The sequence below is a fragment of the Rhinopithecus roxellana genome, unplaced genomic scaffold (genome assembly GCF_007565055.1).
Source record: "Rhinopithecus roxellana isolate Shanxi Qingling unplaced genomic scaffold, ASM756505v1 contig3644, whole genome shotgun sequence".
Taxonomy (NCBI): domain Eukaryota; kingdom Metazoa; phylum Chordata; class Mammalia; order Primates; family Cercopithecidae; genus Rhinopithecus; species Rhinopithecus roxellana.
Genome location: NW_022142620.1, coordinates 1,194 through 27,705, shown reverse-complemented (window position 1 = coordinate 27,705; position 26,512 = coordinate 1,194). Strand labels below are relative to the sequence as shown.

General features: G+C 43.8%; 1 protein-coding gene across 1 annotated transcript; it reads left to right on the top strand.

Annotated features, from left to right (window-relative positions):
• Window positions 1-26,274, top strand: LOC115895903 (immunoglobulin superfamily member 2-like; the record flags this gene model as incomplete). Its single annotated transcript, XM_030926451.1, is given in 16 exon segments — window positions 1-394; window positions 1,711-1,724; window positions 1,726-1,834; window positions 1,837-1,890; window positions 1,893-2,126; window positions 3,584-3,756; window positions 3,758-3,811; window positions 3,813-3,874; window positions 3,876-3,970; window positions 7,140-7,523; window positions 8,214-8,449; window positions 8,451-8,619; window positions 11,618-12,028; window positions 15,536-15,931; window positions 23,836-24,110; window positions 26,132-26,274. Coding segments are annotated over 15 exon segments (3,027 nt in total), but the record flags the coding sequence as incomplete, so codon positions are not given.
• Window positions 26,275-26,512: the final 238 nt, after the last annotated feature.

Below are 26,512 nucleotides of genomic sequence, written 5' to 3'. Positions count from 1 at the left end.
TTCTACTTGCAAGCTAAGCTCAGCATTGGCCAGAGAGAAGTAACAGTTCAGAAAGGACCACTGTTTAGAGCTGAAGGTTACCCAGTCAGCATTGGCTGCAATGTAACTGGCCACCAGGGACCTTCTGAGCAGCATTTCCAGTGGTCTGTTTACCTGCCAACAAACCCGACCCAGGAAGTCCAGATCATTAGCACCAAGGATGCTGCCTTCTCTTACGCAGTATATACGCAGCGGGTGCGAAGCGGAGACATCTACGTGGAGAGGGTCCAGGGCAACTCAGTCTTGTTGCACATCTCAAAGCTCCAGATGAAGGATGCTGGCGAGTATGAGTGTCACACACCGAACACTGATGAGAAATACTATGGGAGCTACAGTGCAAAGACTAATCTAATTGGTAAGCTGCTTGTCCACTTTTGCTCGCCAGCCCCTGAGAAGCCAGAGTCTCCACCATCACAATATCTTGCAATGTGACATGGCTTTATATTGTTCCATGTTCTTTGGGAAAAGAGCCCATATACCCTTGTGGATATTTTGGAGATATGTCACAAGGGGGTATCTCATATTCTCTAAAATTATGTTTCTTTTTCTCAATTATCTTTGCCATATTTAGATGGCGTGTGGTTTTCCCAAGGCCTTGTCCACAGCTATCCATAGATTGCTAATAGCAACAGCATTCAACAAAGCTATGAGAGTTCTCCCTGTGTTGTCTCTGCTTGGAGGCAGAAGAGTAATTTGACAAGAGAGCTGGTACCATAGGTGATAAGTCATTAACTTAGAAATGATTATTCTCAAACTACCATTCTCAAACATATTTATATATTGGGAAAGGGTCATAGTCTTTGCAGTTGTCACTTTGTCCCTTTGTCTGGAATATCTATCACCCCCTTTTCAGCTTAACAAACTCCTACATATACTTCAGGACCCAGTGTAGACACTGCCTCTTCTGTGGAACTCATCTTGACTGCTTGGGCAGAATTCCCACTTTTGTTTCTTTCAGATGTCTGTTCATACCACTACTATCAGCATGCATCCGGTTATATGGTAACTGGCTGGTTTGTATGCCTCTCTCTCATCACATCCTCAGCTTCTACTCAGTGGCTAGCACTGAGTAGATTGCTCGGTCACACTGTTGATTAAATCTAAGTGTTGCTTTCATATAAGCTTAGGCTGTGTGATTTCATTTTAAGAAAACAAGAACGGTAGGGTAGTAAGACAGTTACCAAAACTTTAGTAAAGATTGCATTTGGGCTCTAATGATACATTTTAAACAGACATTATTACATTATTACAGAGCCTTATAGAGGAGCAGGTTAAGGCCCAGGGAGGTGAAGTGACATGCCCAAGTCCATGTAGTAGGGACGGATGTAGGACCAGAATCTAAGATTTCTCTGTCCCAGTGCTTTATCCCTTTAAATACATGCTTTGTGTCTGAGTAGCTCAATTGGTTACAGCCTATGCTATGAATCAAAGTGAGGGTCAACACATTGGTGAGACATTTACTTTGCCAAGTTCTGTAGACTATACATAGATGCCAGTGTTCCCATTAGCAAACAGAGAAAGCATATGGATAGGAAGGCATATGGCAAGTGGAAAAACCAACTCAAAGTCTGTGTGCTTTACATATGGTAGCTCGGGGCGCCATCTTCACCTAAGGAGGCCCACTGGACAAGCACTGGGCCAGTCACATTATTATCACTCCTTTGTTTCCAGTTATTCCAGATACCCCTCTCTGCCACCATGAGTTCTCAGACTCTCAGTAAGGAGGAAGGTGAGCCATTAGCCCTCACCTGTGAGGCATCAAAAGCCACAGCCCAACATACACACCTCTCTGTCACCTGTACCTAACACAGGATGGAGGAGGAAGCCAAGCCACCAAGATTATTTCTCTCTCCAAGATTTTATATTGGTCCCTGGGCCCTTGTATACAGACCGGTTTGCAGCCAGTGACGTACGGCTCAACAAACTGGGGGCCACTACGTTCAGGCTGTCCATAGAGAGGCTCCAATCCTCAGATCAGGGTCAGCTGTTCTGTGAAGCAATGGAATGGATTCAGGATCCAGATGAAACCTGGATATTCATCACTAAAAAGCAGACCGATCAAACCACTCTGAGGATCCAGCCAGCAGGTAATTATCTTCCTACGAAATTCATTAATACACTAGTATTAGGTAGTGGGTATTTATGAGGTATGTTTTAATTTTTGTTCTAATCCTTTGTTGGCTCTAAAAAAAATTGGCTAGAAAGTTTGATTTGATTTTGTATTTTTGTCATCTGAGAAGCATAACTAAGAGGGAGGACATTCAGTTTTGGCTCTGCCCACAGATTCTTTGTGGGATAAGGTCTACTCAGTGGTGAGATTGATTCCACAAGCCAGTCATGGAAGTAGTTTTGTTACCATTTTTACCAGTCTCTGTGTTCGCACATTATCTACATTATCTAATTTAGTTGTAACCACCACCCTATGAGGCAAGTAGTTGAGTCTCCATTTTAAAAATGAGGACTCTGAACCTCAGACATGCTAGATGCGCTGCGTAAGGGCCACCCAGCTGTGAGAGTGGGGCTGGTCTTCAAAGGCAGGCCTGTCTCTCTCCAAAGCCCACTCAGCACAGACAGCTGGGCCTCAGAGTAGCTCCAGTTTCCAACATGAAGCCTTGTCTTCGTCAGTGCTAGGATTTCCTTCCACCCGCCCCCTTTCCCAACTTGGAATGCAGTCACTTTCCTTTTTTATCATTTTTTAATTAAAAAAAATTTTTTAAGGACAGGGTCTTGCTATGTTGCCCAGGCTGGCCCTGAACTCCTGGGCTCAAGCAATCCTCCTGCCTCGGCCTCCCAAAGGGCTGGGATTTCAGGCATGAGCCACCACACCCGGCCTGCTGTCACTTTTCATAATCTTTTGGCATTTTTGTCAAAGCAAGTATAAAGGCCTTGTCTATGATTCTTGGTCTCTCCCTATAGGCTTTTGTCCAACAGGATTGGTTACTAAACTATATACTGTATTACCCATTGCTAAAAGCAATGATCCAATGGTGGATCATTAAATTTTTTTTCTTGATTAAAAAGAGTGTTACTGTATTCCACTAAAAATTGTCCTGTTGGCCTCAAGTATCCAAGTTACACTCATGAGTCCTATGGAGCAATATCACATGTGCTTTTTAACTTCAGAAAATTCTGCTGATATTCTTAGCCAAAAAAGAGAGTAAGAAATCACAATTTACAGCAAGTCAGTATAAAATATTTAATTTAATATATATATATTTAATTTAGTATATAATATTTTAATTTTTAATTTAAAAAGCATACATTACTGTAAGCATCATACATTTGTGCATACATCTTGGCTTACTAAGAGAGTGCATTCAGAAAACCATAAGTACTGCCCTTTCTGGGTGATTTAAGGAAGAGTCATGAGTGTTTTTTACTCTAAGGATTTTTTTTTTTTTTTGGTTTACCTACCAGTATAGAGCTGAACTCGCACATAAAATGTGATCCCTGTGGCATCCTTCCAGAGGGTGTCATCTCTCTCTTGTACTGAAAGACAGAGGCTGTGGGCTCTCTAAGTACCTGCCTTGCTTTTGTTTCCCAGTGAAAGATTTTCAAGTCAACATTACAGCTGACAGCTTGTTTGCTGAAGGGAAATCCTTAGAACTGGTTTGCCTGGTTGTAGGCAGTGGCCGTGACCCACAGCTTCAAGGCATTTGGTTCTTCAATGGGACTGAAATTGCTCACATTGATGCTGGTGGAGTCCTGGGCCTGAAGACATGACTACAAAGAGAGAGCAAGTCAAGGAGAGCTCCAGGTCTCAAAGTTAGGCCCCCAAAGCTTTCTCTCTCAAGATCTTCTCTCTGGGCCCAGAGGATGAAGGCACCTACAATTGTGGTAGCAGAGGTCATGAGAACACACACAGCTTCCTGGCAGGTGCTTCAGAGAAAGCAGTCACCAGACAGCCACGTGCACCTGAGGAAGCCAGCAGGTATGTGAAGTCAAGACCTGGCATGCATTGGGCTGCTTTCAGATGCCCCCTTGTCAGTAGAAGACCCCTTTGTGGATACAATGGGGATCTTCATGAAGAGCAGGTTTCAATCAGATCACATTGGAGGTGGAGTGGAGTGGAGTGAAGGAGGCACCCAAACTAGCTGGAGACCCGAGTCCCTATTCCTGGGTCATTTCCTTAGGCTGCGACCATGAACACACCACTTTACGTCTCTAAGTCTCAGCTCCCTCATCTGTAAAATGATGGCACACAACTAGATGGTCTTTAAGTTCCTTCTTGCTGGCTTAGAGTCTAAGCCCTCTGCCTTTGTGTGTGTGTGTGTGTGTGTGTGTGTGTGTGTGTGATATGAATAGGTTAAGAGTAAAAAGCTACACTTTGTCCTCCTTCCTGGGGGAATGAACACCCGTGTTATCCTACCTTGAGACTCTGCTGGCATTTTTGTCAACTGCCTTCTTTTAATCTCCTACTATGTTGACCTGGTGTGGGAGATAGTACTTAGTCATAATTTCTGACTCACAGTAAGAAACGAAGGTAGGGTAATTGAATGATAGTGGGGCAGACTCCATCCTCTGCATTTTGCTGTGATGTGGTGAGACGCCGGTCCAAATGGTTCTGAGTGTCTGCAAGCACAGAACTGAGGAAACCACGCAGTTTACCTTTACTTTATGAAGGTTGGGGCGACCTTAAACATGTTTGAATAATCATTGCTTTTTGTGTGGGAGAAAAACAGACAAATCTACAACTAATATAAGGATTCACTAGGCTGGGTTTAAATTCAAAGTCCAGAAGGATTAATTGCCCCAAATTTTTTTAATGTTTCAATGTTCAAAAACTGAGCTGAAAATAAAGATGTCCTTGTTGCACTGGCTTATTGGAGACATCTCCAAAGATAGATAAATTTTCCTTCATGTTCTCTAATACGCCATTTACTAGGAATGAAGATGCACCGATTTGGCCTGGAGTGGCAGGCCAGGAAGTATGTTGTGTTCGCTTTCACACTGAACTTTTGGTCTGACTTTCTAGAATTAAGGAAAAACAATATAGGTGGGGTTTACATATTTATGCAGAGATAAGTTTCTGCTTTATGCATCTCAGCCTTCTCTGGAACATATCTGCAGGCTTTTGTAAACCTGGTATGTGGGAATTTCACCTAAGGGGAACTTCAGGGTACACAGCTGATAATCCTATCAATAGGGTCATCTTCTAAAACTAAAATATGTTCTTTGTATAGGCTGGAGTCTACACTGGGCTTACTATGTAGACACAGAAAAAGTTATTAGCAAATTTATTAAGGATCGGTTTAGAGCATTCTGTTTTGAAAGTCAAACGTTACTTGAAGTATTAGCAACATTTTATCATTTATGAATATTTAATCACCCATTACCGTTGTGAATGTGTAACTTACACACATTTCGTAAGTTTATTACTTCTTACCAAAGGCAGTAATGTGCCACAATGAACTAAGAAACATCATTTAAAAAAAAAAAAATCATGTTAGTTTAAACTAACTAATCATCACTAATCACATTATCTTAAAGTGGTGAGATTATGAGTAATAATTTCCCCTCCAATTTCTAAACTTCAGTTATGAGTCTATTTTAACTTGAAAAAAAATTAAATTGAAAGCAGATTTGCTCTTTTTAAAAACATATTTATGGACATTAAACCTTCATTCTGTCTTTGTTACTTATGTATATGTATGCATAAAACAGTCAAAGATACTGAACTCCTTCCTCCTCCGCAGGGAAGAACAATTTGCAAATTTAGATCCTATTTAGATTTCTAATGCCAGTTCTACTTTATTTTCCTCTTTTGCTTTGAATTACCTCTGCTTTTGCCAGAGCCTATCATTAAACACTAATGCTAGCAGCCAACCTTTACTAAGTACTTTCCCTAGCCATCCAGGCTAAGCTCTTTGCATGTGCCATTTGTTCAGTCTTCTCAACAATGCAGCAAGGTGAGCACTATTATTATCTTCATTTTACAGAAAAGAAAAACTGAGGCTCAGAGAGGTCAAATATGTTGCCCAGGGCAATTCTGACTCCAGGAGCTGTGGCCTTAAATTAGTGCTGGGCTGCCCAGAATGTACAATCTCCTGCTGTATCTCTACATTGCTCACAAAGCAACCAGGACAAGACCTTGCAGAATTCATGTTGTTGAATGAATGTGTTTGTGAATGATGACTTGAATTTCCTATCTGAGAGTCAATTTACATTATGGTTTTTACACTGTAGTTTAGACATAAGAAGCCTTTCTATTTACAACAATGTGTATCTATATATATAATGTATATGTATATATACATGTATTTTCCCCCCAAGTAATTGTTTTTTTTATAGTAATATTGTGAACAGAGATGTAATTAACAATGTTTCTTCCTCATTCAAACCACTTACTAAAACCAATTAGCTTGATTAGGGAAAGATAAGAAAGAGGAAGATCATTTGAACTGTGAAGGTCCGAATTCTAAAAACTAAAAATTTAAATAAACACAGCTTTATTAGTTTCAGGCTCTTATATCTACCCTAATTAATATACTAAAACATTACCAGATGTTTGGCCAACTAGATATCCTTAAGGAAGAGTTGATTTAACAAACTAATAAAAAATACGTGCAAGTGATAAATGGCTTAAGTAAGCTGGGCACAGTGGCTCATGCCTGTAATCCCAGCCCTTTAGGAGGCTGACAGGAGGATTGCTTGAGGCCAGAAGTTCAACACCAGCCTAGGTACAAAGAGAGACCCTATCTCTGCAAAAATTTAAAAATTAGCCAGCGTGGTGGCATGTGCCTCTAGTCCCAGCTACTGAGGCACGCGGCAGGAGGATCGCTTGAGCCAAGGAGTTTGAGGTTGCAGTGAGTTAAGATCACAGTGCTGTGTTCCCAGCCTGCACAACACAGCAAGACCCAGTCTTTAGAAATAAATAAATAGTTTAAGGGTAAATACATCCTCCGATATTCTTTCTGCTATCTTGTTTCCACTGTTTAAGTGTTTGGCAAATCTTTTGCCTGAGGTTGGTGCAAGAGGAAACAGCCCGATTTGACTTGTCACAAACTAGTCAAGTCCTAATTAATGAGATTTCACTGTATTTTAGAAAATTTCTTATTTACCTAAAACAGTATTTTTCTTCTATAATCTGTAACTCACAGCAAGAAGTGTGGTGGTGTCTATCAAGAATAAGCAGCAAGTTGTGTGGGAAGGAGAGACCCTCGCCCTTCTCTGTAAGGCTGGTGGAGCTGAAAGTCCCCTGTCTGTGAGCTGGTGGCACATCCCACAGGACCAGACACAGCCCGAGTTTGTGGCTGGCATGGGGCAGGACGGCACTGTACAGCTGGGTGCCTCCTATGGGGGATCCAGTTACCATGGCAACACAAGGTTGGAGAAAGTGGACTGGGCCACCTTCCAGCTGGAGATCACCTTCACTGCCATCACAGACAGTGGCACATATGAGTGCAGAGTATCTGAGAAGTCTCGGAACCAGGCCAGAGATCTGAGCTGGACTCAGAAGATTTCGGTTACTGTAAAGTCTCTGGGTAAGTGTCAGAGGAAGTCCTTTTCTGCACCTGTATATCACTCAATTCATTCTGCAGTGGAATTGGATTGCGTGTTATCCTGCATCCCCCAGTGATGGTATGTGTACCCTAGGACACAGAGCATAGTCTCTGGCTACCCTCACTGTCAATCAATCTTTAAAGTTTCTTCATCTTTGTAAAGATAATCTTTAGGGTGCAGCTTGTAAATTGTTGTTCAAAGTTAAAAACAAAACCTTATGAATCAGCTTACAGATGAGTATAGCTGAGCCTCTTATCTTCTGGCTTTTGAGAGCTGCATCCCTGGGATTGCAGAGCCCATTGGAGCATGTGCAAAAAAAAGGGTTCTGATACTGAACCCACGCATGGGGGTAAGGGAAGGAGGCCAGACATCTGGGGTGGGGAGTGCTCCACCCACTCAGCAAGCAGCTGTCTAAGTAGCAGATTGGGGAAACACTGCCTATTTGTTGTGGCTGCTGGGAACAGTCTTAGAAGAGGATCAACTTTTGCAAAATTGAGGTCAGAGTTCAGGACAGACTGTCCTAAGAATCAACTTCTACTCTATAAAATATGAAACTCCAAATGTACAAAATGCGTGGTCCTACTCAAAGAGGTGGCAACTAGAAAAACTTGAAAGTGCTGCATTTTAATCTGGTACACATATTAGAAATTATGTTTCATTTTTCTGTCTAGAGTCAAGTTTACAAGTTAGTCTGATGAGCCGTCAGCCACAAGTGATGTTAACCAACACCTTTGACCTGTCCTGCGTCTTGGGGACTGGTTACTCTGACCTCAAGGTGCCACTCACTGTGACGTGGCAGTTCCGGCCAGCTAGCTCTCACGTCTTCCACCAGCTTATTCGAATCACCCACAATGGCACTATTGAATGGGGGAATTTCCTATCCCAGTTCCAAAAGAAGACGAAAGTTTTCACAGTCTTTATTTCGTTCACAACTCCTAGTCCATGATGCCACTGAGGAAGAGACAGGAGTGTATCAGTGTAAAGTAGAAGTTTATGACAGAAATTCCCTATACAACAACCACCCTCCGAGGGCTTCTGCCAGCTCTCACCCATTGAGAATAGCAGTCACTTTACCAGGTAAGTGTGACTTGAAATTAATCCCTGCTTTAAAGACAAACAAATAAATAGCAAGCCTCCCATTCTGGGTAAGTTTATAACAATAAAACATAAAATACTTTCTCCCATATTTGTTCTGTCTAAGTAAGCACCACATAATGAATGATACCCAGGTTAACACTGAGTTAGTATGCACGGGTTGGCCACACTGGTTGTTAAAACATTGAAACACCTTCCATGCTGGCTAACTGCTGCTCTCTATCCATTCCCCATTTTCCTCTAAGTTCCCACCATCCAGCAACTAAGGGTACCACGTGGCACAGCAGGGGGCCTCGAGGACCTGGCTCCAGGAGAGAAGATACGTTTTGGATTGGTCACTGTCCAGGCCTTACCAATTAGTAAACATTTGCAATGTCTCTGCTGGTGGTAGGGATAAGGTAAATTCCACTGGAATACATCCACCTACTTATTTGTAAGGTGTTAATGTATAAGAGTCAGAAAATTTATTATTACAATCACATATAATCCATCTCATCAACTGATAATAGAGCACAGGAGTTAAAAGTGAGATACCACCTAGGCAAAGTTCTGCTGTGTCATGTATCTTCTCTCTCATAGTCTGCATTCTCTTAGGACAGAGTGATGGAGAGACATTGAATTATTTAGTTCTGACAATCACTGGATAGCAGAACAGCTTTGGATGAGCCACTTAATCTGCTCAAGCCTTAGTTACCTGATCTGTAAATTGTTAATGTGCAATTTAAATATGGTAACATATATAACATGCCGAGTACCTGACATACCAAGATGATGCTCAAACGTGGTCACTGTCATTCTCGCTGCCGCTGTGCAACATTTTTGGTAATAGTAATGATCCCCTTGTTCTTGAATTCATGCTTAATTAATTTGTCCTCTCTGTGGTATTTGCAACTGCTGCCCCAATCTGTCTTCTTGAAACTTCCTTTTTCCTTGGCACCATGACACAAGATTTTCTCCTCCACTGATTTATTCTTTAAAGAAAATAGTTTCTCTGGATTTTATTCTTAGCTTTGATCTATTTTCATTCTATACGCTTTCCTGCAATGGACTCATCCCTACCTATGGATACAACCTGTATGTTCACAACTCCCAAATTCATTATCTTGACCAATTTCTCTTCTGATCTCCAGACTCATATATCCAGCTGTCTCCAAGACATGTCTGCACTCATTTTATGTCAAAACATAAACCCCCCATTATCATCCAAAGCTCTTCCTTCTACATTGCCCCTTATGTCCCCACTCCCCATCAGTGACCCAAGTTGAAAACCTGAGTCATCACAACTCTTATGTTCACCTTGTATCTAAACTCCCATAGTGTGACATGCAAGGGCCCTTTATCATCTGGTACATCTGTGTCTTTCCAGCATCATCTCCTTCAACTTTCCATCGTGAATTTGAGCTTCAGCCACACTGAATTACTTGCAGCTCCTCAATGGTCCATGTTCCCTCTTACTTTCAAAATCTTTGGTCAAGTTGCATCTTTTGTGCAGAAATCCTTAACCTCTTCTCCATCAGAATAATTCCTATAAACCGTTAAGACTCAGCTCAGAATTATCTCCTCCAGGAAGTCTCCCCTCGCTCCTGTATTTGGGCTAGGAGACCGTGCTGTGTGCTCAGATAGGCACTTCTACATACCTCTGACTTAACATGAGTGACATGAGGAACAAAAATTTTACACTGAGGCCAGAGGTGGCTCACACCTGTAATCCCACACTTTGGGAGGCCAAGGCAGGCGGATCACTTGACTTCAGGAGTTTGAGACCAGTCTGGCCAACATAGTGAAACCCCGTCTCTACTGAAAATGCACAAATTAGCCAGGCGTGGTGGTGTGCACCTGTAGTCCCAGCTACTCAGGAGGCTGAGGCACGAGAATCACTCTGCACAGGAAGTGGAGGTTGCAGTGAGCCAAGATCATGACACTGCACTCAAGCCTGCGCGACAGAGCAAGACTCCATCTCAAACAAAACAACCAAAAATTTCATACTTGAGAAAGGTTTCTCAAGACTTATTTCAGCTCCACATTCTAAATGTGGAAGACAGAGATCAGGGCAAATATCACTGTGCTGTGGTAGAGTGGCTGTCTGTCTACAAATGGCACTTGGCACCATCTCTAAGCCTCTGTCCCTGTACTTGTCTCCCTCTAGAGTGTGAGCCACTGAGGGAAGATATCCACAGGGCCTGGAATTGTCTGGCACATAATATAGTGTGTGCTTCATAAATGTTTGCTGAAGGAAGAGTAAAGAGACCTACTGGCAACATCAATAAGCAGTTACAAAAGTAGAGTGGGTGATGTGAGCAAGACATGAGAAGCAGACTTGGGAACAAGGATTGTCACTCATCTTTCTGACAAAGCAGAAAAGCTGCTGGGGTCAAAGATTAGTTGACTCCACATCCATACGATGTTTCTACAGTTAAGTGGCCGCAAAGATGCACACAGTTTTAATCACTCATGTACAACTTCCTTTTGTTTACCCCTGTTTGAAGGCAGATACAACTAGAGTTTGAAAATTGTGAATCCAGAAATACTCTGCATAGTAAACACACAAACACAGCATTAACAGGGCCACTTTCTCCCAATCTGATACATGAAATATGACAAAAGAGATGCTTGTGCTTAAATACTGAAACAGTATCATGTGGAAGAGAGATACTGGGTTGTCTGTGTGACATTCCCTCTACCACACCACCCCTACCAAGCACAGGTGGCACTAGGACTAGTGGATGGAAGTCATGAAGAGATAAAATTTAACTTGATATCAGAAAGCATTCTGGAGTGGCAGAGCTGTCCAAAGATGAAATGGGCTGCCTTGTCAGCTAGTGATGTTGTTCAAGCTGGATGAGCAGTGAGCGGGGCTACTGTAGAGGGAGTTCACCCATATGATGGCGGGAGGATGCAGTATCATACTTGACCTCTAATGTCTCGACTACCTTAACTTTCTGTTTGTAGCAAAGTAACTGTTTCCATTTTTTAAATTTAGATAGCAAGCTAAAAGTGAATTCAAGGAGTCAAGTCCAAGAGCTCTCCATCAACTCCAACACTGATATAGAATGTAGCATCTTGTCCCGGTCCAGTGGAAACCTTCAGTTAGCCATTAGTTGGTATTTTTCTCCTATTTCCACTAATGCCTCCTGGCTAAAGATCCTGGAGGTGGACCAAACCAATGTTATAAAAACTGGGGATGAGTTTCACACCCCATGGAGAAAACAAAAATTTCATACTGAGAAGGTTTCCCAAGACTTATTTCAGCTGCACATTCTGAATGTGGAAGACAGCGATCAGGGCAGATACCACTGTGTTGTGGAGGAATGGCTCCTGTCTACAAATGGCACTTGGCACAAGCTTGGAGAAAAGAAGTCAGGACTAACAGAATTGAAACTCAAGCCCACAGGTAAACCTTGCGGGTGTATCCTCACAATGTCTGTCTGTCTGATGGCTGTTTTCTCTTGGGCAGCTCTTCTATGGAGTGATTATGTGGGAGTAAAAATATGACCTAAAGTCATAGGAACAGTGTCCACCTACAAATGACTGCAGGACCGGGTAGTCCACCAAAGGAGGGGAGGTCACTTAAGGTGATTCAATCTGAGGTTTTGGGGAGCTGAGGTAGAAGCAAGATCCCTTTGATTGGTTCACTTCTCAGCCTGGCAGCCTGGTCTATGCAGCTACCCAGGGTATCGTATCTCCAGATCTCTATAATAACAAGCTGTGTCATTCCAGTGGGGCTGTACTGTAATTTGGCAGAGAAAGAGTAATACGAAGCATATTTCTCCCACTGTGAACAGAAACTGTACAACTCTATGGGGATGTGTGGAGAAATTGCTTCTCAACATTTAGCTGCCTAAACATAAGGCAAATAAGAGTAGTTAACTGTTGGAACGGCTTACTGAAGGAGTCTCCTCTTCCTCAGGAGATCTTTAAAATGCAATGGAAGTTCCGCACTGGTCTAAGAGTGCCGCTGTCTAAATGCGGGCAGGGTTGATTAGGTCTCTCAGCATAGGTTAGGTCACCTCCAGTGTTGATTAAAATTAAATGAACGTCACAGCCAAGGTTCGGGAACTGGCCAAGATCCAACAGCACAATGCAGAGAAGTTGATCTCATTTGGTGCTTAAAATACTATTTTCAAGGTAATGTTAAAAGAAAAAAAGAAAAAAAAAAAAAAGGATGATAACTGAGCATTACTATGTATTAGGCAATGGAATACAAAGATAAAGAAGGCACAGCCCTGGCCCTTAAGGAGCTCCCAGTCTGGTGGGACAACAAGGGCAAAACAGCAGCTTGGTATGGGATCTCTTCCTGCCCTCTGGCTTCCCTTCTCTATGTTCTTCAAGTCCCTTCTTCTCCCTGCTAAATGTGTGTGTTCCTCAGGGACAGATCCTGGGCCTGTTTTGCTTCTTATTCTTTGCTTTCCTCAGAATTTCTTAAATACTGCCCTGGTTTCAACTACCACGTTCTAGATGATAACCCTGAGATTTTGTGCTTAGTCCTGATCTCCTGAGCTCCAAGCCTTCATCCCCAACTGCCTGCTGTACATTTCTACTTGGATGCCCCCATACTCAGCATGCCCTGAATTGCACTTAGCATCTCTGCCATCTCACCATGCTCATTTGTACTTCTGCATTTCCCATCTGTGTGATTGGCATTCTGTCTCCCAGTCATCCATGCCAAACCCTTGACCACATGTGCATGCCCCTCGTCAGGAGGCAGCCACTGCTTAGCTCAAGTGCTTCCCATGTACAAATGTGGACTCCGTGTTGTCAGATCTTTTTGCATATCTACAGATGCCTAAAATCTTTTTTGGTAACATCTCCCAGTTTAAGAATGTCCACAACTAATTCATTCTTTTTTTGTTTCTAAGACAGTCTGGCTCTGTCACTCGGGCTGGATTCAGTGGTGTGATCTTGGCTTACTGCAACCTCCGTCTCCCGGGTTCAAGCAATTCTCCCGCCTCAGCCTCCAGAGTAGCTGGGACTACTGGTGGCATGCGCCACCATGCCCAGCTAATTTTTGTAATTTTAGTAGAGACGGGGTTTCACCATATTGGCCAGGCTGGTCTCAAACTCCTGATCTCGTGATCTACCTGCCTTGGCCTCCCAAAGTTCTGGGATTACAGGCATGAGCCACTGCGCCTGGCCCAGTTCTTTTAAAATACTGCAAGTGTCAAGCAGAACATACCTGGGGGCTTGGCGTGGCTGTGGACTTCTAGTTGTGCACGTCATTTAGGGAACAAGTTAACGAAGAGGCCCCAGAAAGATGCTGAGAATGACTGGTCAGAGTTGTAAGAAGGATATTTTCTCTGAGGTTGGAAAAAAAGAAGTCAATTTCAAGGAGAAAATGGACTCCAGTAACAAAAACCACATAGAGAAAAGGACTAGAGGGTCCCTTGAACTGGGAAATTAGGCCCTGGCCAAGTATAGTGATGGGATTGGAAGCCAGATCACAATAAAATAGGAAGTAATTTGAGGCAAGGAAACAGTAACAGTATCACATAAGCTAATATTCCACGTGCTTCTCCATGAAGGAGAGAGTAAACATGGTAACTAAGAAAGAGTCCAAGATCAGACAGAATTATTCTCTTAAAGACAGATTAATAAATGTGTTAGGGCCGGGCATAGTGGCTCATGCCTATAATCCCAGCACTTTGGGAGGCCAAGGCGGGTGGATCACCTGAGGTCAGGAGTTCGAGACCAGCCTGGCCAACATGGTGAAACCCCGTCTCTACTAAAAATACAAAAATTAGCCCCCTGCCTGTAATCCCAACTACTTGGGAGGCTAAGGCAGGAGAATCACTTGAACCCGGGAGGCAGAGGTTGCAGTGAGCTGAGATTGTGCCGTTGCACTCCAGTCTGGGCGGCAGAGTGAGACTCCATCTCAAAAAAATAAAAATAAAATAAATTAGATAAATAAATAAATAAATAAATAAATAAATAAATAAATGTGTTTGTAGTATAATTATAGTAATGCATGCTATAATTTCTTTATTTTGTTTGTAACTACTTTAGCCTTCATTCTAAATCCTCACCTGCTGGCTAGCAAGGGGGAAAAAGGTAAATGTCAAAATCTGTTTAAAACTTAGTCTAATCCAGTCATCTAAATAGTTCCCTTGGATGGCTTTCTAACACTTGCATCAAATGTTCAGTCTCTCGGATGGCCTCCTCTCTTTCTGCGTCTACACCCAGGTAATATCTGGGTGGATGGGAGGAGAGTAATTTGCTAAGAATGAGGGGTCCTGGTGGAATCATGGCTTGAGGGAGGTGCTGAAAGTTGTAAATGACCACTTTGGGAAGTAGAGGAGGAGTGAATCAAGGATAAATAAAAGCAGCAGGCAGAGGGCCCTGCAGAAGCTGTGTGGTTTTCAATGGCAGGGTCCAGCAGGCAAGCAGTTGGGCTAAAGAAGGAAAGAGACTGGTTTCATTCCTAGCAGTGAATGTTCTGGCAAATGTGAGAGAAAAACAGGGACCAAGGACAAGGATTAAAATGAATGTGGCCGGGCGCCGTGGCTCACACCTATAATCCCAACACTTTGGGAGGCTGAGGTGGGCAGATCACTTGAAGCCAGGAGTTCAAGAGCAACCTGGCCAACATGGTGAAACCCCATCTCTACTAAAAATACAAAAATCAGCTGGGCATGGTGGCACACACCTGTAATCCCAGCTACTTGGGAGGCTGAGGCAGAAGAATTGCTTGAAACCAGGAGGCAGTGGTTGCAGTGAGCCGAGATCGTGCCTCTGCACCCCAGCCTGGGTGACAGAGCAAGACTCTGTCTCAAAAAATAAAAATAAAATAAATGCACTGATGTCTAAAGAATGTAAGAGTTTCCCAGTGAGAACTAGATTTTTCAGAGGTGGTATCCAATCTGAACATCTGCATTCTCTAATTTACTGCCATTTTATTGTCTAGGAAGTAAGGTACGTGTCTCCAAAGTGTACTGGACCAAAAATGTGACCAAGAACAGAGAGGTGGCCATCCACTGCAGCCTGGAGAGTGTAGGCAGCCCAGCCGCTCTGTACTCTGTGATGTGGTACTGGAACAGAGAAAACTCTGGAAGTAAAATGCTGGTGCACTTGCAACATGATGGCTTGCTGGAGTATGGGGAAGAGGGGCTTAGGAGGCACCTGCACTGTTACCGTTCATCCCCTACAGACTTTGTCCTGAAGCTTCATCAGGTGGAGATGGAGGATGCAGGAATGTACTGGTGTAGGGTGGCAGAATGGCAGCTCCATGGACACCCAAGCAAGTGGATTAATCAAGCATCTGATGAGTCACAGCGGATGGTGCTCACGGTGCTGCCTTCAGGTAACCGGGGGTTTATCTACCGTGAGCTCATGGTCAGGAGGATACATGGCTCTCCTCTTATGCTCTCCCTCTCACCTATCTTTTGCTCCTTCTTCAGACTGAAGACAATTTTCAGGTTCCCTAAAGAAGATGACTTTGCTATCTCTCTCAATAGTAACTCATTTGAACAAACAAGGTCCACATGAGGTTTTGGCACAGACGCTTAAGTATCAGGAGCATCTGACAGGTCCATGTCTTTCTGCTGGGGTTCAAGGAGAAGGTGGGAGGTGAGCAATAAGCTAAGCTTACTGAGGGAAAGGGCCATTGGAGAAGTAGGGGTGTGGTCTTGGTGCCAGACACCAGGAAGCATAAAGGGAAAATCATCAATAAAGGTAACAATCCTGAGACACCAGTTAGCTTTAGTGACACTCCTTGGGAAGGACAGAATGCTGTTGAGAACATATGGGAACATCTAAGATGCAGGGATAGGTGCATCCCAGCCCAGCAGGGCTTCCAGAGGGGAAGGTGAGGCTATCCAATTTGTTCCTTGAGGGGGTCCATCATTGTTTTTCCGTGTTCATTCTTCAGCGAAGTTTTCTCCTGAGTGCCAGGCAGAAATGTTTTTTCTATCAGCCTTTTTTTTTCTTTCCAACAATTACAGGAAGTCTCATACTCGTGAGCACATTCCGTACATGTTTTCCCAGTGGAATTCATAGAGTCTGTAGAATCGGCAGGTTTTGCAGTAGAATAAATAGATAAGAACTGTAAAAAGTATACAATCTGATGAAAAGCATGTCTTCTCTGAGGCAGATGGATCCTTCACAGCATACATATTGTTAATCTTTGTGAGATCCTTGTAAAACAGGTATATGGTCTTTAAAAGATAAACCTGGAAAGAAAACATTAAAAATTGAGTGGCCTTTGTATTCTTCAGAAAGCCTTTGTCATGACAAACTGAGGGTTTTGAGGGTAATGAATGTTGAGGATTTCCAAGGAAATCCCTGTAATGTAGCATCTGGGCTCCTCTACCTGGCTGTTCCTTTCTGGTAGTCAGGGAGGCAGTGTGGGTGATAAAAAGTCCCAGGGGCTGGAATCAGACCAGCCTAAGCTCAAATAACAGCTCTACTACCAATAGCAGCTATGAAATCATACTCTGGTTACTCGTTGTGAGTCTCAGCTTTCTATAAAATGAAGATCATAATATAAATATATATAAAGTATCCAGTACAGTGCCTGGCACATGGTCAGTACTCAGCAAATGTAATCTCCTTCTCCCCTTATGCCTCCAAACATGCGGCACATACATATACACACAGGTATACACACACCTACATGTGTACATCTATGTGACAAAATAATGGTACTTGTTTAATAAATAACTGTATGAGGTTCTGAGGGCACAAAAGTGTATATACAGAGTCTATTCCCACAGAGCTTAGAGTCCAGTGGGAGAAATCAAGTCCAACATAATAGGTGTCTTCAAAGAGGTATTTCCCATAGACTATGGGAACAACAGAGGCAGGGCTGGGGTGAAGAGCTAGGTAGGGAGGCAATCTGGGAAGGTTCCCCAGAGTCTGGGGCTCATGAAAAGGAAGAAACTTATTTTAGGAAAATGAAAGAGTATGCAAGATGATAATAAGATGTAAAAGTTCATGTTATATTCGGGGAACTCCTGGTCACTGAGAATGGCAGGAACTGCAGTCTCTATGGTACAATGGCAAGAGATGAGACCAGTGAGGTGCAGAAGGTACAGATAGATCCCAAATGTGTCTAGAGTATGAAGCTAAGAAGGAAGAACTTTATCATGACAGTGATGGAGTGTCATTGAAAAAGTTTAAGCAGGGGAGTGACATGATCAGATTTTCCTTTTAGAAAGTTCCCACATTAAAATGAATTGGAGGCTGGGCATGGTGGCTCACGCATGTAATCCCAGCACTTTGGGAGGCCGAGGCGGGCGGATCACCTGACATTGGGAGTTTGAGACCAGCCTAACCAACATGGAGAAACCCCGTTTGTACTAAAAATACAAAAAATTAGCCGGGCGTGGTGGTGCATGCCTGTAATCCCAGCTACTTGGGAGGCTGAGGCAGAAGGATCGCTTGAACCCAGGAGGGGAAGGTTGCGGTGAGCCGAGATCATGCCATTGCACTCCAGCCTGGGCAACAAGAGTGAAACTCTATCTTAAAGAAGAAAGAAAGAAAGAAAAGAAAGAAAATAAAAGAAAAGGAAGGAAGGAAGGAAGGAAGGAAGGAAGGAAGGAAGGAAGGAAGGAAAGAAAGAAAGAAAGAAGGAAAGAAAGAAAGAGGGAAAGAAAGAAAGAAAGAAAGAAAGAAAGAAAGAAAGAAAGGAAAGAAAGAAAGAAAAGAAAGAAAGAAAGAGAAAGAAAGAGAGAAAGAGAAAGAAAGAAAGAAAGAAAGAAAGAAAGAAAGAAAGAAAGAAAAGAAAGAAAGAAAGAAAGCTAGAGAAAGAAAGAAAGAAAGAAAGAATTGGAGGGGAGGCCAACAGTGCGGGGAGAAGTATATGAAATGTTGGAAACCAAGTTGGGAAAAGGTGAAAGCCTGAGCTAAGGCAGTACCCATGATGACTAAGAAAAAACAGGCATTAGGTATTAGGAGATGTCATCTTCAGGATTTAGAGGCTGATTCATTGTATATAGAGGGCAAATGAGCAGAAAGAGAGAATTAAGGATCAACATTTGGATTCTAGCTTAGATGGATAGTGGGGTCATTTACCAAGCAAGGTAATATATGACAGGGGTTTGGAGGGGAAGATTAATTCAGTTTTGAATAAGCTGGGCTGGAATTGAGTTCAGAGTACCTGTGAGTTATTGATAAAGATCTGTCTAATAGACATTAAGACTTCCAAATGGGATCTGCACCAGAGTTGTAGATTAGAAGTCATCCATTGGTAGCCAATAATGATGCCCAAGGGTGGAGCTCTGGGATAAACTACCGTTTCTCAGGGAGTGGAGAGCCTGTGAAGGAGACTGATAGGAGTGATGGGTTGCTGGGAAGAGAATCAGGATTTGGTGGTACCACAGACACTAAAGGCAGAGAGGGTATCAAGAGGGTGAGGAGAGTTGACCAACTCAGCTCTTGCAAAGAGGTTGATTAAGATAACAGTGGGAAAGTATCCATTGGATTTGACATTGTGGGACAATTACAGAAAAGTAATCAGGAAAGGCAGACTGCAGCAAGTTGAGGAGGGGAGAGTGGGCCTGTTAATGCAGATTGTGCTTTCAAGAGCTTTGATGTCAAGGGGAAGAGAGAAGAAAATAAAATGGCAAAAGTTATCCAGAAAAAGTGAAAGTGTTTTAGTTTTGCTTTTTTTCTGTTTTGGTTTGAAGATGGTACAGATTTGAGCACATTTATGTTTTAGAGGGGAGAAAGCCAGCAGAAAGAGAGAGAAAGAGAGATAGAAAGGAAGGAAGGAAAGGAAGGAAAGGAAGGATTAATAGAAGAGTAGATATGACTGACAGTCCAACATCTCACCATGCATGCGCCATCTCCTTTCTGGAATGCTCCTCCATGCCATCTTTCCCTGGTCAACACTCTCACCCAGCAACTTAACTGCCACTGCCTCAGAGACTTCCCTTATTCTTTTAGCCCTCACACCTGCAGTTACCTGTTTAACATCTGTCACACTGCTAGACTATACTATAGGCAAAGATGATGTCTCATTTGTAGCACTAGCAGTGCCTGGCACATAGGGGATGCTCAAATGTTTACTGAATCACTGTGTAATTGCACTCCTGGTGAGTACCAGGTCTATGTGTTATCAAGATCCAGTTCAAATATAATATGCTACTTATGGTCACTTACCAGATGATTTTCCATGCTCTCTATCTGGCTATCCCAGCTTGGGCTGGGTTTAGGGGCCACGCAATAGGATTGTAGAGCATGTGGCTCAAGTAAAGGCAGGAAAGTTAAGAGACATTTTTTCGGAGAATGGACCTTGCCTTTTCTTCTCTATCTTATTTTCTTACCAATGACTAAGCCATGGCAGGGACAACAGCTGCCTCAGTCTTTTTACCTTACCTTTAGGCCCTAGACATAAATGTCTTATTCTAGAGAACTGTCTGTGATTAATTGATAGGCCAGGCTGTAAGGCTTCCTGGGAACTGAATTATTTGTAGTGGTGTGGTACTTGTTACTATTTCTGAGCTTTTATTAGGGTAAGAGTCTATTTAGAAAGTAGAGCCTTGGGCCAGATGTGATAACAGTGTCTCTACAAAAAATTTAAAAATTAGACACATGGTTGATGCACGCCTGTAGTCCTTGCTACTCAAAAGGCTGAGATGGGAGGATTGCTTGAGTTTGGAGGTCAAGGCTGCAGTAAGCCACGATCATGCCACTTCACTCCAGTCTGGATGACAGAGCAAGACACTGTCAAAAAAAAAAAAAAACAACAACAACGAGAGAGAGAGAGAAAGAAAGAAAGAGAGAGAGAGAAAGAAAGAGAAAGAGAAAGAAAGAAAGAAAAGAAAGGAAAGAAAGAGAAAGAAAGAAAGAAAGAAAGAAAGAAAGAAAGAAAGAAAGAGAAAGAAAGAAAGAGAGAGAGAAAAAGGGAAAGGAGAGAAGGGAAGGGAAGGAAGTAGATTCTTGAAGGAGCTGTCTGTCTCTATCACATGGAAGTTTTTGGAGATGCCAGGCTACTTACCTGTGCTTCCCAGTGCCTCCAGCAAGGCCTGGCACATGGCATTCAACAAATGCTTAATGAAAGAATGAGCAGGCAAATCTTCAGTTGGGTTGAAAGAGGATGCTGTCAGTGATTCACTTATTCTGGGATGCACTTGTTATCAGGTTACCTTACCCTACTTTTATTTCTTGGCAAGAGCCAACTCCCACATGGCTGCATGTTTGGGGTTGGGTAGTCGGTAAGAGTTGGCAGCCCCCTCTTTATCTCACACCTCTTTTCTTCTGAAGTCAGTGTCTCTGAGGAAATATCAAAAAGGAGTGCTCCTTTTGCTGTGCTTGGTTGTGGGTGGAAGCACATTCTAAACTAAGCCTCATGATGAAGTGCTCTCATTACATTTTTGGCTTTGTTTTGAAGGCCTTGTACTTTGAGCATTGGCCACTTACTCAGATTGATTCAAAATGCCAAACCTTAATGGTTTGAATGTCACTAATTCTAATCCAGATATGGGTGAGAGGCAGATGGTGGGAAATGGTGACTGTGGGATCCAGAGCAAACACTGCCCTCCCAGGAGAGGTGATTTAGCAGCACAGGCGGTAACAGTTGCTAGCTGTTGGCCACTTCAGCATGGTAAGGGGCACACCTTGCCATCCTTTGATGGTAGATTGCGCTAAGCTGAGCAGCCTCATCCCCACCAGGATAGCCAAGCCCTCTGGCTGTTCCTTCATGCTGAAAAGCAGAGTAGTAGATTTATTTCCACCTCCTGTGTAGTGGCCCCATCTCGCCATCATTACCTCACCATTCTAGCAACTGTAATACCTGGTGCTGTGGACTTTCACCTCACAATTCTCTGCCTCCCATGAGTAGAAAAGGAAGCCAGAGCCCCTGGATCCACTTCAGTCTTTGCTGAATGGCACCCAGGTTTGAGGACAGGGGGACCAGAGATCTAAGGGAGAGAAAGCCTGTGGAGGAAGATGGCCAAGCCTGGGGTCCCTATGTGAGGGATCTGTAGGCTCCAGCCCTGTTCTCTCTCTGTTCTCTTGGGAGAAGGTTTCCTGTGATTTTCTTAGCTTTCTCAGTAGCATTCTAGATAATATTTATCGCTTGCTGACTCCACAAATGCTTTAGGCACTTCATTAGATATTAGATGCTTTATTATACATGATCTCATCACAGCTGTAGAAATTGTTATCCCTATTTGGTTGATGAGGAAACTAATGATTAAGAGAGGATAAGTAACTTGTCCAATGTCAATAACAGCACATTGAAGACTGAGGATTTGAACTCAGCTCTCTTTGAAACAGAGTAGGTGCTCATTCATTACTCTGCACAAATGCCCACAGCCAGTGGTTATAATACCTGGACTCCGTGGCTCCATTCACTTGCATCATTGCAGTCTATGCTTCCTTCTCGCCGTGGGCCTTCAGATGTACTCAGATAAGACCGGGGAAGAATAACTGTAGTCAAGCAGGGTCATTGGAAGAGGGGTCAGATAGGATGTGGAGCAGAGGGATGGTAAAGAATTCAAAACCTAACTTTATCATTGCTCACCAATTCAAAACACAAAACCAAATTTAGGATGAAGGATACAAATGAGATCAGAGAAAATCCAGGCCACGAACCTCTGCAGCTCTTTGCCAGCCTCATTCAGAGCTGCCAGCCGAATGTTCAGCGATGATCTGTACTTTGTGTAGCATGATGGCAGCCATCCCTGGGTTCCCATGTGTGGAATGTGCTTGTGCAATTGATTCATTCATCAGGCTCCATTGAGACCCTGTGAACAAAGAGTTGAGGAAAAAGACACACAAGACACAGGCCCTACCCTCAAGGAGCTCACAGTGCAGGAGGTGAGCGAATGTCTAGATTCATTCTTGACTTCCATCAAAGAGATGTTCTTCAACATGTAAGATTCATCGGCAATGCCAAAAATGGAATTCTTGAAGCAGAAGTTTGGTCAAGATGACCTCTAAACCTCTTTTCATCTCTAAGCATCTATAATCCCATGAATCCTGTAGCTTAACCTTTGAAGAAGAAATTGCTTATGTCATTACAATTTTCCAGTAAAAGCACAGCTACTGTTAGCATTGAATATTTCAGAACAGCCCTGATTTCAGATATCATGTCATAAATAAATGTAATTGGAAGACTACATTTAGTAATTGGTCTCTTTAAGCATGTGTCTTTCTGCTTCAATAGACTGTTGCCTGAAACCTGTGGTGTTTGCAGTCCTCTGGGCCTTTGCTTCCCTGGCTGTGTGGCCAGGAGCCACTCAGGGGCTGCTTGTGTGTGCTCTGTGCGTGTCTGTTGCTAGTGCTTCCCGGCGGACTGCAGCTGTGGGATGATCATATGCTTCAGCATGCCTTTATATAGTATCTTTTGCCCATGTGGTTGCAGTCAATCCAATTTAATTCAGATCAGCAAAAGTTACTGAGCACATGTGCTAGGCACTGTAGGGGATGTAGAAACAAATGGCACTATCAGACATACTCAAGTAACTATAATGAACAAAGGAGACGAGTAAAAGGGAACTAAAGAAGCCTAAACAAAGGACTGAGCGAGAATGGGATGGAAGAGAAGAACTGTGCCTGCAGCAAGGTAGGAAGAGCTGGGAGAGTGGGAAGTGTGACGGAGCTAGCCCAGAAGGACCTAGAGGCTCAGATGCATGGAGCATGTCAGGTGGTGGCCACAGCCAGAGCAACAGAGGAAAGGAGTGGAAGGGAGGGGACCAGGGAAGGGGGAGACCCACGGGGAGGGCCAGGCTTGGGTCAGCGGGGTAAGGGGCTCCTCACTGTGGGTGCGATTGTTTTATAAGGGCAGTGCAGAGTGCAGGGCAGAGTGTGTGTATGTGTGTATGTGTGTGTGAGAAAGAGTGTGCCTGTGTGTTGGAGAAGCAGCAGTGGGAATAACTCAGTTAAAAATTCAGGACTGGCAACACTGTTGAGAACGAGGGTTGAATTATAGATATCTTTTCTGAGGAAAGAAGATTAAAGGAGAGGTTTTCTTTTTTGTTTTGTTTTTCATTTTGGCTGTTAGTTTTAAGTAGGTCATTGGAACCTCTGGTGGTTGGAAATTGCAGGGCAAGGGGGTGTTGCATTAGAAGAGCCCGTTCCAGGAGCTCTCTTCCCCCGGTGCTCAGTCTTGTGCTCCTCATGATTTCAGGGGCACACTGCTATTTGGCCCCATTATTTTTACATATACTTGCCTGTAACAATAAATCCCAGGAGTGTTTGTAATTGATTAGTACAAATAAGTTGGAGATGAATTACTCTCTGTTTCTCCCTTCGTTGCAGAGCCCACGCTTCCTTCCAGGATCTGCTCCTCGGCCCCTTTAGTCTATTTCCTGTTCATCTGCCCTTTCGTCCTGCTCCTGCTTCTGCTCATCTCCCTCCTCTGCTTATACTGGAAGGCCAGGAAGTTGTCAACATTGCGTTCCAACACACGGAAAGAAAAGGCTCTCTGGGTGGACTTGAAAGAGGCTGGAGGTGTGACCGCAAACAGGAGGCAAGACGAGGAGGAAGATGAAGGCAACTGAATCCCAAGAGGTACCTGCAGCCAGTAAGGAAAGGTGGGGTTTTTTTAATTGGGCTAACCGGGGGTAAATCAATCTTGGTTCTGTCCTCAATGATGACTGCGGCCTTGGGCAAGTTACCTAGGAATCAGAGGGAGCGTTCGCTGAGTGCTTATTGGTTCTACGCACTGTTAGGTGTTCCTTTGTGTCTTACCTCATCCACCTCTTGTATCCCCCCGCTTGGAACCAGATAGCATCTCTTGAAGGTTCAGGTCCCTGGGCTGCAAGGAGATAAGAGGCTCCCTCACACAGCCTCTGGAGGGCTAAATGAGATCCTGCAGCTGTGCCCTGGTGGGGCTTCTCTCTCCTTCTTGTGTCAGTTGTCACACCTGCTCTAGGTAATCACTTTCCTCCAGATGAGAGGTGTAGGAAGGGGCCTGATGCCAGCAAGGCAAAAGGAATTGGGAACATGCTCTTTGTTTACCTAAAATCTGTCCCCCCAACAAGAATGTAACTTCCTTCAAGGCAGAAATCCAATTTTCTTCTCCCAGCCCACCTACAAAGGCCCACTCAAGAGCAAGCTCTGCGTAATAGGTGCTTAATTAATATAGATTCTTTGACAAAATGATAAAACATTTGTAACCTGAGTTTGGGTTTTTTTTTTTTGTTTATTGTTTGATAAGACTTTTTATGAATTAATTGCTGAGCAAAAACTTTTTAAAAACTCATGTAACAGTACTCCAGTCAGCCCCCCAAGGCCTCATACCCCTGCTTCCCCCCACACCTCCATACCCCCACCAAAAGGTCCATCTGGCTCCTGGTGCTCAGCCAGTGCCTTATTTTCTTTGACCTGACAGCACTGGGTGGTAGGGAAGGTATTGTTTGGAGGAGCGGAGTCGACAGTGCCACCGTTCCCTCATACTCCTGCAGGGCTGGGGTTTAGGGGCAGCAGTAGGTCAAGTCTGGTTCCTCAAGGTTTCCTATTCTCAGTTGCAAAAAGCAGGCAGTGGGGGTGGGGTGTAACAGCTTAAAGCTTTCAACAGCTGTCCCCACTGGGCCTGCAGTCCCCTCATCTTTGTTTCAAAAGCCACTCAGGCCCTGTTGTAGCCAGAATTGGAAATCAATCAGTGCCACCTAACAGACATGAGAAAACACATCTATTTATTATCTATGTGACCAACCGAGTTGCTTTAACACTCGTTAATTTGCATTCCAAGGAGAGCAATTTAGTTTTAATTATTTGATCAGGCACACACGTCCTCTCCAAACATAATTAGTTCCTTCATAAGGGGATTATTGGTGGCTATGAGCACTCCTACTGTGGACCTACCAGTTCCTTAAACTCATGTCCCTTCATAGCCTGATTTAAAATACTCCAAATCCTTCCTTAAACATGTCAGCACATTTGTTTCTTGTCACCCAGGTAAGGGAGCATATTTTTACAAACAACAAAGCTGAAATGAAGACTTTTTTTTTTTTTGAGACGGAGTCTCGCTCTATCGCCCAGGCTGGAGTGGAGTGGCGCGATCTCGGCTCACTGCAAGCTCCCCCTCCTGGGTTCACGCCATTCTCCTGCCTCAGCCTCGCCAGTAGCTGGGACTACAGGTGTCCACCACCACGCCCCATTAATTTTTTTTTTTTTTTTGTATTTTTAGTAGAGATGGGGTTTCATTGTGTTAGCCAGGATGATCTTGATCTCCTGACCTCGTGATCTGCCCGCCTCGGCCTCCCAAAGTGCTGGGATTACAGGCGTGAGCCACCGCGCCCGGCCGAGACTTCTTAGAAAGTGTGATGACCCTCTGCCGCTATTTTTTAGAAACCTGTATTTTAATTCAAAGGGAAAGAGTGCAGAAGCGAGCCTGGGCTGAGAATCTTGGATGGACTCTGCTGTAGCCCTCTGTGGGAGCACTCTTCCCCCCATCCCTCCTCTCTCCTCACATGGACACCTCCTTCAGCTCAAACACCTCTTCCCCTTTGAATCCAGCACAGACATAGCAAAGAGGAGATGTAAGCAGACAGGGAGGGTCTCCTGGGAATGTAGACATTTAACCAACTTGAGCAATCCGCTTGTTTTACAGCTTCCTGCTTCGCTGCCTGTTTCTTCCCAAGCCCCGTGTGCAATGTGGTGACCTAGTCAGCTGGAACCAGCTCCTGAAAGACCCTGGCAACTTCTAGATGAACCCAAGTGAACTTTCCTCATTACCATCCTGAAGTCACTACCCCCGGGAGGAGCTACAGCTTCATGACCATAACATGTGACCTATGTGCTGGCAGCATGACTCACTGAGGCTGCGCCACTGGGACCCCTCCCTACATGCACCGATGCACTCTCTCCCCTCTCCACCACCCCGTGAAACCCTCCTGTCACTTTCCTTCAGAGACACCACTTTGGAGAATATTCCCAGCGCTCTCCTTGCTTGTGACAAGTGAAACAAACTCCTTTTGATCAAAACTCATGT